The sequence below is a fragment of the Meriones unguiculatus genome, chromosome 14 (genome assembly GCF_030254825.1).
Source record: "Meriones unguiculatus strain TT.TT164.6M chromosome 14, Bangor_MerUng_6.1, whole genome shotgun sequence".
Lineage (NCBI taxonomy): Eukaryota > Metazoa > Chordata > Mammalia > Rodentia > Muridae > Meriones > Meriones unguiculatus.
In genome coordinates this window covers 47,315,138-47,326,360 of record NC_083361.1, presented here as the reverse complement: position 1 = coordinate 47,326,360, position 11,223 = coordinate 47,315,138, and the positions used below count along the sequence as shown (strand labels likewise).

The window sequence follows — 11,223 nt, the reverse complement described above, 5'->3', positions numbered from 1 at the left end:
AAGCCTGAAGGTAATTACTCAAAATGTTCAAACATTTGGTTGGCAAAGTCTGGCTGTTGCACATGACCTGGTGCAAGGAGATTGGTGTAACAAGTCTCTCTGTGGCCTTGTCCTATATATCACACTACTGTTTTCTTCAGTGTCAAAAGGACTTGCATAAGAAAGTTCCCCACAGTATTCAGAACATACTCACTTAAGTCATATATCAGTTTCTTCACACAGCAGTGGCTGCCAGACACTTCTTTTGTAAGTGGACGTTGTTTATTGTTTGTGGTGATTTTAGCAAGAAATACACCCAACACTGGAACTGTCATAACTATTGAGGTGAACTTTATGAAATGCCTGCACAGAACTGAGTGTTGGCAGGAACTCCACAGAGTTTTTCTTAAGGTTTCACTTTTCTTTTTCTGTTGGTAACATTGGAAGCTAATGGAGGAATTTTGCCTCAAAGGCCACTCGCCCTCCCCTCAGTCTTCTTTCCTCCTAGTCTTGTTTCCACATCCACCACAGCCACTCCAGGGTTCACTGTACTACTCACACATTTATGCCGGCCTGTGGAAAGCAAGGGTCATGTGTGCTGAGGAAATAAAGCACATTGCTTTTCCTTATAAAATGAGATGAAAAAAAAATCTAGACACACTTTTCAAGTGTCATTCTTCTTTAAACTTTATATATAGATAGATAAAAATATGTGTTCTTATTTTTCATCAGTATACTCTACTTAGAACTTTAAAAAATAAACTTTCTTTTTTGGTACCTCTGGTTTCCTATATTTGTCTTGGAAACATTTAAAAAATACATCTTTCTAGAACTCTTCTGTGCAAATAATAAACATAAATAACATTAACATCTGTTATATCTTAAAAAAGGCCACTTCAAGGATTTCTTTGTCACCATAAATGGCTATGGCTCTTTGGAGGTGAAACTAGAAGTAGCCTGTGACTTGTCCCTGTAAGCTCTGCAGGTCCTGATCTGGCTGAGGGGGGTTGGACAGAAAATCACCATCCTGCTTTTCTATCTGTAAACTACTTCTGGACAATTGCAAAACACTTCCCAACCCACTGGCCAGTGACAGTGAGGAGATCCAGTTCAGTGAGCCAAAGCTGGGTGGATGGAAGAGTGAAGATAAAGGGGCTGTCTGACTAGTGCTGGTAATTTTCCTCTTGGAGTCCCCAGGACACTGTTCAGAAATAGCCTCCCTGGGCATTGAGGACCCTGAGGACTGAGTGCCCAGTCCTTCTAGCAAGGTGTTCTCTCTTAATGGCATGTTTGTATCCACTGCACTGGGCTCCCCGCTAGCCTCTGGGGAGCAGGCCAACTGCTGTGTGAGCTGGGAAGCTTGGAAGGTACAGTCCCTGGGAAGGGACTCAAAAGGTCCCATGATCTTCCTTTCTGAAAGCTCATTTTCTGAGTCTCCAGGTGGTTGTCCCTGAGTAAAATGTTCTTTGAGAGCACTGAATTTGTTGGAGGATTTCTTGGCTGACTGACGTCCCAGCTGGAGTTGGGTGGGGAAAAGGCTCCCCTGGAGGGCTTTGAAAAACAATCTAGAAAGAACACATGAGAAAGAATCAGATTCACTGAGCTATGACTTAGCTTCATGAGACTCACACAGGTCCAAGCACAGCAAGGCTAAGGGGTGTGTGCTGTACTTGCTTATCACTCAGAGATTTGGACTCTGATACTCACCTGGGCAGCAATGCAGCAACCGGTGCAATGAGACAAGTCAAGTAGAACAGAGGGTCACCCAGTAATGTCTGCATGGTCCAGTATGGGTTAGATGGAGGATAGCATGTGGCACAGGAGGTGTTGTAAATCAGAGCCACGGAGAAAAACAAGAAAGTACTGAAGCCACAGGCTAACCAGTTGAGCCACGTCTAAAAGGAACCAAAGAGAAAAGGCTTTTACTTCACATTAAGAGTGGCAACAGAGACAGCAACATGACTTTATCAGGGAAGGTTAAGGGTGTGCCTTCTGGGTCTTAGTGAAGATTCTTGTCACTGGCGGCTGGATGGCCTTAGTGGAACAGCCTGTGATGGGAGTGTGAGGGCAGGAGAAGAAGGCAAGGCAGGGGCATAGCAATGGAGGACACAAAAAGGCAGGTAAATAAGAGCTGCTCAGGAAAGTGAATAGTGGGCTGTCCCTTTTCTAAGGCCAGTAGCTTTTAATCACAGAGCTGGGGCAGCTTTGCAGGGTCCTGTATGTGCAGAACACCTGTTGGGAAATGTGTGACTGAAACTTCAGATCCCCTTTGGAATATGACTTTGCCCGTCGCTCTCACCCAGGTTTTAGTTTCAATACCCAGGTGCAGTAGGAAGGTGAACAGTGCTATTGCTGTGACAGGAGTCCCCCAGGTAAATACATCCACATCGGAGTCATAGTAGGCCTGAAATACAGAATCAAAATGTTCAAATTCTGTGTGCCTGTAGGTGCCTAGAGGCAGATGAGGAGAAAACCTATTCTGGGTTCCTACTTACCAGGTAAGGAATGTAAAAGCACACCAGGCTCTGGAAGGCAGCATCCACCATGTTTAACCAAAATGCTCGTGGCTTGTACTCCTGGAATACAGAAACAGAAGGGATTACAGAGAAGGGTTTGTCTTCTTCATAGCAGTTTTGAGCATGGGATATTCCAAATCGTTAGGCCTGAGCACTGTTTCAGAGCCTGAGAAGAGCAAGGCTTCATCATGGTGGATGAAAAATCAAAACAGGCAGGCTCACAGAGCTTCAGGTAGCTGGGTCACTGGAGTATTTGAACCAAGAATATGAGCCCTATCAGTGTAGGTCAGCAGAGGTCATGAATTTGAGGGTTAGTTGGGTGGTAGGGAGCATGTGAGGAGTTGGAGGGAAAAAGAGGGAAGGGTAGAAATGATGTCAATACAGTCAGTAAACATCAAAGTCCCAGGAAACTTTTACAACCACTCTGGAAATTAATCTGGCTCTTCCTCAGACAACTAGGAATAGAGCTTCCTCAAGATCCAGCTATACCATTCCTAGGCATACACCCAAAAGAGGCTCAAGTACACAATAAGGACATTTGCTCAGCCATGTTTGTAGTAGCTTTATTTGTAATAGCCAGAAGCTGGAAACAGCCCAGATGCCCCTCAGTGGAGGAATGGATACAGAAATTGTGGTACATCTACACAATGGAATATTGCTCAGCAATGAAAATCAAGGAAATCATAAAAGTTGCAGGTAAATGGTGGGATCTGGAAAAGATCCTCCTGAGTGAGCTATCCCAGAAGCAGAAAGACACACACATAATATACTTACTCATATAGACATATAATATAGGATAAACCTACTACAATCTGTACATCTAAAGAAACTAATCAGGAGGGAGGACTCTTGCTAAAATGCTCAATCCCTATCCAGAAAGGCAAAGAAAATGGACATCAGGAGGAGAAGAAAAGAGGGAACAAGTCAGGAGTCTGACACAGAGGACCTCTGAAAGGCTCTGCCCTGCAGACTATCAAAACAGATGCTGAGACTTATGGCCAGCCTTTGAACAGAGTGCAGGAAATCTTATGAAAGAAGTGGGAAACAGTAAGATCTGGAGAGAACAGGAACTCCACAAGGAGAGCAACAGAACCAAAATGTCTGAGCACAGGGGTCTTTCTTGAGACTGATACTCCAACCATGGACCATACATGGAAATAACCTAAGACCCCTGCACAGATGTAGCCCATGGCAGTTCAGTATCCAAGTGGGTTCCATAGTAATAGGAACAGGGACTGTCTCTGACATGAACTGATTGGCCTGATCTTTAATTACCTCCCCATGAGGGGGAAGCAGCATTACCAGGCCACAGAAGAGGACAAGGCAGGCACCCCTGATGAGACCTAATTGACTAAGATCAGAAGGAAGGAAAAGAAGACCTCCCCTATCAGTGGACTTGGGGAGGGGCATGCATGCAGAGGGTGGAGGCAGGGAGGGATTGGGACTGGAGGTGGGAGGGAACCACAGGGGGGAATACAAAGTGAATAAAGTGTAATTAATAAAGAATTAAAAAAAAAGACACTGCTTACTAAGCTTTACAAGGGGACTTTTCATCAGGAAAAAATACCTGAAATCTTTAGTTTGCCCCCAGAGTTCCCCCCACCCCCAATCTGGGCCATCCTTCTACTTTGAAAATGTTTTATGGTTAGTCTTTTAAAAAGATTCTTAACAAAGAGACTTAATTTTTAAAGTTAAATCATGGATTTTGTTAGTGAATTTTTATTTTTTCTTTATATTCTTTTTAAATTTATTTATTTTTTATTAATTACAATTTATTCACATTGTATCCCAGCTGTAGCCCCCTCCCACCTCCCTTACCAATCTCACCCTCCCTCCCTATTTTCCTCCCTTACCCCTCCCTGAGTCCACTGATAGGGGACATCCTCTTCTCCTTCCATCTGACCCTAGCCTATCAAGTCTCATCAAGACTGGCTATAATATCCTCCTCTGTAGCCTGGTAAGGCTTCCCTTCACCCCCCCTCCCTCCCTCCCCCCTGCCCAGGGGAAGGTGATCAAGGAGCCAGCCATTGAGTTCATATCAGAGACAGTCCCTGCTTCCCTTACTAGGGTACCCACTTGGACACTGAGCTGTCATGAGCTGCATCTGTATAGAGGTTTGAGGTTATCTCTATGCATGGTCCTTGGTTGGAATATCAGTCTCAGAAAAGACCCCTTTGCCCAGATATTTTGCTTCTATTGCTCTTCTTTTCAAGCTTCTGTCCCCTCCAGGTCTTTCATCTCCCCCTTCTTTCATAAGATTCACTGTACTCTGCCCAAAGTGTGGCTATGAGTTTCAGCATCTGCTTTAATATCCTGCAGGTTACAGAGTCTTTCAGAGCACCTCTGTGGTAGGCTCCTGTTTCCTTTTTTCTCCATCTTCTGAGGTCCAACTCATTTGCCTTTCTGAATGAGGATTGAGCATCTTACCCAGGGTCCTCCACCTTCTTGCTTAGCTTCTTTAGATGTACAGATTTGGGTATGTTTTTCCTATATTGTATGTCTAATATCCGCTTATAAGTGAGTATATACCATGTGTGTCTTTCTGCTTCTGGAATACCTCATTCAGGATGATCTTTTCTATTTTCCACCATTTGCCTGCAAATTTCATGATTTCCTTGTTAAATGTACCACAATTTCTGTATCCATTCCTCAGTTGAGGGACATCTGGGTTGTTTCCAGATTCTGGCTATTATGAATAAAGCTGCTACAAACATTGTTGAGGAAATGTCTTTGTGGTAAAGTTGAGTATATTTTGGATATATGCCTATATTTTGGTATAGCTGGATCTTGAGGTAGCACTATTCCTAATTGTCTGAGAAGGCACCAGATTGATTTCCAGAGTGGTTGTACAAGTTTACATTCCTACCAGCAATGGAGGCGGGTTCCCCTTTCTCCATATCCTTTCCAGCAAGTGTTGTCACTTGAGTTTTTAATCTTAGCCATTCTGATGGGTGTAAAGTGAAATTTCAGGGTCATTTTGAGTTGCATTTCACTGATGACAAAGGACACTGAAATTTTTTTAAATGTTTCTCTGCCGTTCTATATTCCTCTATTGAGAATTCTCTGTTTAGCTCGGTACCCCCGATTTTTAATTGGATTCTTGATTTGTTGCTGTTTAACTTCTTGAGTTCTTTATATATTCTGGATATTAGCCCTCTGTTAGATATAGGGCTGGTGAAGATCCTTTCCCAGACTGTCGTTTTGTTCTGAATACAGTGTCCTTTGCTTTACAGAAGCTTTTCAGTTTCATGAGGTCCCATTTATTGTTGATCTTAGAGCCTGTTCTGTTGGTGTTCTGTTTAGGAAGTTGTCTCCAGTGCCAATGAAATCAAGGCTCTTCCCCACATTTTCTTCTAACAGATTTAGTGTGTCTTGTTTTCCATTTAGGTCTCTGATCCATTTGGACTTTAGTTTTGTGCAGGGTGATAAGTATGGATGTATTTGCATTTTTCTTTATGTAGACATCCAGTTAGACCAGCACCATTTGTTGAAGATGCTGTCTTTTTTCTATTGTGTGGTTTGTCATCTTAGTCAAAAATCAAGTATCCATAAGTGTCTGAGTTTCTTTCTGGGTCTTATATTCAGTTCCATGGATACACCATTCTGTTTCTATGCCAGTACCATGCAGTTTTTATTACTATTGCTCTGTAGTACAACTTGAGATCAGGGATGGAGATACCTCCAGACAATCTTGTTGTACAGGATTATTTTAGGAATTCTGGATTTTTATTTTTCCATATGAAGGTGAGAATTTTTCTTTCAAGGTCTGTAAAGAATTGTGTTAGTATTTCAATGGGAATTTCATTGAATCTGTAGATTGCTTTTGGCAGGATGGCCATTTTCACTGTTAATCCTACCAATCTATGAGCATGGGAGATATTTCCATCTTCTGATTTCTTCTTCAATTTCTTTCTTCAAAGGTGAAGTTTTTTTTTTTTTCAAACAAGTCTTTCATTTGCTTGGTTAGAGTCAAACCAAGGCATTTTATGTTATTTGTGGCTATTGGGAAGGGTGTAGTGTCCCTAACTTCTTTATAGGTGCTTTTGTCTTTTGTATCATCCACCATGACCAAGTAGGCTTCATCCAGGCATACAAAGGTGGTCCAATATACAGAAATCTATCAATGTAATCCACCATATAAACAAACTGTTAGTTGGTTTTTATAATTATTCACTTCTTTTAAGTATATGAGTGTTTTCACGTGCATATGAGCAGGATGTGAATCCACTTCATAGAGCAGTAAGTACTCTTAAACATCAATCATTTCTCCAACCTCTCTTGATGTTAAACAGTCTTTACTATGTTTTGATATGGTTTAGATGTGTTTCTGAGGGTACATTTACTAATGCTTAATTCTCACTGTGAATATTAAGAAAGAGAGAGTCGGGTGGTGATGCTTACCTTTAGTAATAGCAGGCAGAGACAGGCAGATATGTGAGTTCTGGACCAGCCTGGTTTACAGAGTGCATTCCAGGACATCTATGGCTACACAGACAAACCCTGCCTTGAAAAACCAAACTAAACAAACAAACAAACAAAAAAAAAAACCAAAAAATATTTAGAATGTGAAAACTTGTTGGGCCTTTGGGAGACAGAATAAAACCACCAGGAAAAAGCCCCCATGACTAAATTATGTGAAAATGACTAGAAGAGCTACATCCTCATGACTGCCATGCCATGCCATGCTTTCATACCCTATCAACATCAAAACCATCACCAGATGAAGCTCTTCAGTCTTCAACCTTCAGAACTATAAGATGAAAAACTACTTTTCTTTAAGTCAAATAACCTGACTGTAGTGGTCTAAATGGGAATGATCCTCATAGGCTCAAATATTTGAATGCTTGGACCCCAGTTGTTGGAACTGTTTGGGAAAGATTGGAAGGTCTGCTATGTCTGCTTGCCTGCTGCCATGCTCTCCAGCATGGTGGCTATGGTCTTACCCTCTATAACCTGAAGTCCTCAATAAATTCTTTTAAAAAGTTGCCTTGTTCATGGTTCTGTCACAGCAATAGAGAAGTAACTAAAACACTGACTTAGGTATTTTGTTATGACAATGATTAACACACTATAACAATATATCCAAGGCAAAAATGGTCTTGATACAGGCAAATGGAATGTACTAGTACCTGGATGACAAAAATCTGTATTTAAAGAAGCAACCAGGATCCCACCATCTCCTTAGGAGTAGTCTAGTAAGTCCTCAAGTAGCTGACAAAGGCTTTGTTTGGTCCGCAGGATACACACAGGAGACAGGAAGAACATTTATCACCACTTAAGGGAAGTGCTGGTAACATTCTCATTGGTTACCTCACTGTACATGACAAGCTTGTAGTGTCTTGTTCATGGCTGGCTGAGGAGAGTAAACCAGCTAGGATAAGAATCCTGTCAAGACCATAGGTACCACCCAGAAAGCCACCCCCTTGTCTTCTAGTGAACTGCCTCCTGAGCTGTGGATCCTGCTCATATGGAAACTAAGTGTCAGCAGAGTAGCTGACCTGAAGCAAATACATTTTGAGTTAGACATGCTGCATAAGAACAGGACGCTGTATTCTTTCTGCACACATAAAACTTAAACTGGCCAAAGAGAATAATACATGGTTTACTTTAAGGGCTGGCTAGAACAACTAGCCATCAGTTTGCCAAACATGTTGTGCTGATGTAAACATAAATTTCACCTGGAGGAGGTCCTTCCCTATCAGTGGACTTGGAAAGGGGCAAGGAGGAGATGAGGGAGGGAGGGTGGGATTTGGGAGGGAATGAGGGAGGGGGATACAGCTGGGATACAAAGTTAATAAACTGTAACTAATATTAAAAATAAATAATAAATAAATAAAGTTATAAACAATTTAACCAGTAAAAAAATTATGAATGCAATACTATTTGTGCATTTACTCATTGAATTTGAGTTATTTCAAATTTGAGGCAATTATGGGTGATGTTACCTTTGCAATCAAGTTTGAGAATACGTACAAGTTTCATTTCTGTAGGGTACATACCTAGGAGTGAGATATCTGGGTCATATGATAAGTATTTATTTGTGAACTGGAGATAGCTTATCAGCAAAGAGAACTTCAGGTTCTTGCAGAGAACCCTAATTTGGTTCCAAGCACCCACATTGGTTTCTGGGACCAGCCCCGGTGATGAGTTAAGTTGGTGAGGGAAGAGTGAGTCAGGCACTGGAGTTCAGGGAATCTTGCAGTCTGACTGACTGGCAGTTGGGGTGTTTTTTTTTTATTTAAACAGAATTAAGTATGCAGGAATAATTTCCTGTTGTTCCATATCATTTCCAAAAATGATATGATCTATCATATGATAGATCATATCATTTTTGTTCTCAGTCATGTGTTTTAACTTCCTCTTGACCATAAGTATAGTCATCATTGAGAAACTATGACAGAAGAGAGTTATCTTTTATAATTTTCCATAATCAACTCCATTACTCAACTTTTAAGAATCTTGTGGTTTCAAGGGCACTAGAATAAAGAAAGTCTCCAAGACAGCCTTGGCAGATAGCTATGTCCCAATGTGTTATAAACTTTTAATGGTCAGAGTGCTAATTGTCATTAAGCTTGAGAAAAATCTTCAGACCAAAATTGGTGTAGTTATTATTCAATTTCTGGCATAATAAAAGATTTGTATTTAAAAAAAATTCACCTATCTGCTGACTCAGTTGTTTTCCCCTTGAGTCTGATGTCTTAACTCATTTTGAAAGTTATACTTTTCTTTGCTTTTGCTTGCTTTAGAGAAATTGCTTATCACCTGTGAGTAAATCAGATTTGGTGAGGACTCTTCTTGGATTACTAGAGATAGCTGAAGTGGAGAGGCTTTTACTTCATGAATGCAATGGCTGTCATCTAGAATGTCCCCCAAGGGCATGCATATTGAAACTTTGTTCCCAGGGTGGCACTTTAGGGGCATGATGAAACCTTCAGGAAGTGGAGCTTAGTAAGACTCCCTTAAGTCACTGTGGCCATGCTGCTGAGTCGATGGTGAGTTCTGGTTGCTTTCTGGTTCCTGATACAAGCAGTTTGCTCCAGTATGTGGTTCTCACCATGATGGTCAGACACTTCCCAGAATCGCAAATGGGAGTGCCTGATCCTAGAACTACAACTGCCAAAATCAAGTATGCAAAAAAATCTTTTCCTCTCTGGTATTTTGTTACAGCAACGAAAAGGTAACACAATGAAACACAGTCTAGCAGAGAGCATCCATTGTACAATTTCAACACTGTTCTCAGGTATCTATCAAGTAGGAATTTGGGGGGAATTTTACTTTTCTGGAAGGTGAAAAGGAGAGTGGAGAGGGCCAGGAGATGGAGGCAGAGACACAGGGAGGCTTACCTCCATGTTCTGGCCGCTCTTGTAAAGCTGTGGCTCTCTCAGCAACATGTCAGCTGGAATGTCTTTATCCAGCACCCCAGTCACGAGCTGGGGAAGCGACGAGAAGAGCAGATTAAAGAAAATCAGATACCATTGGTCAATCATGGCAGATGCAGAAAAGCCGCAGTAAAACTGGAACCAAAACAGGAGGCCCACAAACATCTGCAACAGAGAATGGGGGCATTAAAAGCAGATTATTTCTTGACTGTCCCTGCAGAGACTCATTGAAAGAGCCAAGATCCTTGCAGAGATTTTTCTGTAGTAAAGTGACTAGGCAGTGATTTCTCCCAAAAGACAGCCCTAACCTTCAGCCTTGTTGTTGGCATGCCTCATAATTCTCTTCTACTACAGCCTCCTGTTCTCAAGAGACCAGCAGCAGTAATAGGAAATTCCTAGGAGTATCCTAGGGAGAGATGAGATTTTGTGCCTGAAGAGCTGGAGATGATCAGTGTGAAACAATCAAGGTGTGACTGGGGCTTAGGATGGCTCCCATTTTAAGAGAGCCTGTGACTTCTTCCCTGGGGCCTGTTTTTTTTCTATCTTCCTAAACACCTACTCTAGGATACATTTCTGATCCCATATCTTCTTGGTTTATTTCTCCCCCACCTCTCCCCGTGCTCTCTCTCTTCCTTTTCTCCTTCCTACCTCTCTTTTTTCTCTCTCTCTCTCTCTTTTCTTTCTTGGGGGAGGAGGTTTACTATGCAGCCCAGGTTAGCCTTGAATTCATGATCCTTTCATCTTTGCCTTATTTTAAAAAGGAACAGTAAAAAAATACTCAACAACTCACATACAAGTACAAAAGTGAAAGCAAGAAAGTAAGAAGCAGAAAGCTTCAATAACCTGTTCATCCACTGTGAGTAAGGTAGGATGTCTTTTCACTTTCTTTTTTTTTTAAATTTAATTTTATTTTTTAGTTACATTTTGTTAACTCTGTGTCCCTGCTGTATCCCGCTCCCTCATTCCCTCCCCAACCCCACACTCCCTCCCTGGTCTCCTCCCTGCCCCTTTCCAAGTCCACTGATAGGGAAGGACCTCCTCCCCTTTCATTTGACCCTGTTTTATCAGGTATCTTCAGGGCTGGCTGTAGAGTCCTCCTCTGTGGCCTAATAGGATTGCTCCTCTCCCGGGGGGGGGGGGAGGGGAAGTCAAGGAGCCTGACCTTGAGATCCTGTTAGAAATAGTCCTTGTTCCCCTTATTTTGGAAAACTATTTGGTTACTGAGCTACCACGGGCCACATCCGAGCAGAAGTTCTAGGTTATATCCATAGATGGTCCTTGGTTGACTGTCAGTCTCAGAAAAGACCCTGTGCCTGGATATATTTGGTCCTTGGAGAGCTCCTATCCTT

The 11,223-nt window shown here is 41.9% G+C and overlaps 1 protein-coding gene across 3 annotated transcripts in view; it reads right to left on the bottom strand.

The window, feature by feature from the left end:
- Nucleotides 1-308: 308 nt before the first annotated feature.
- Nucleotides 309-11,223, bottom strand: part of Atp10a (ATPase phospholipid transporting 10A (putative)) — a 192,743-nt gene continuing 181,828 nt past the window's right edge. The window contains exons 17-21 of one of the 3 annotated variants that reach the window (XM_060367242.1): nt 9,839-10,039; nt 2,475-2,555; nt 2,279-2,383; nt 1,687-1,874; nt 309-1,544 (exon numbers count right to left, since the gene is read on the bottom strand). In XM_060367242.1, coding sequence (XP_060223225.1) covers nt 926-1,544; nt 1,687-1,874; nt 2,279-2,383; nt 2,475-2,555; nt 9,839-10,039 — 1,194 coding nt within the window. In that variant the 3' untranslated portion in view covers nt 309-925. The remainder of the gene's footprint in view (nt 1,545-1,686; nt 1,875-2,278; nt 2,384-2,474; nt 2,556-9,838; nt 10,040-11,223) is intronic. The other 2 variants (XR_009585526.1, XM_060367243.1) reach the window with 2 other exon arrangements.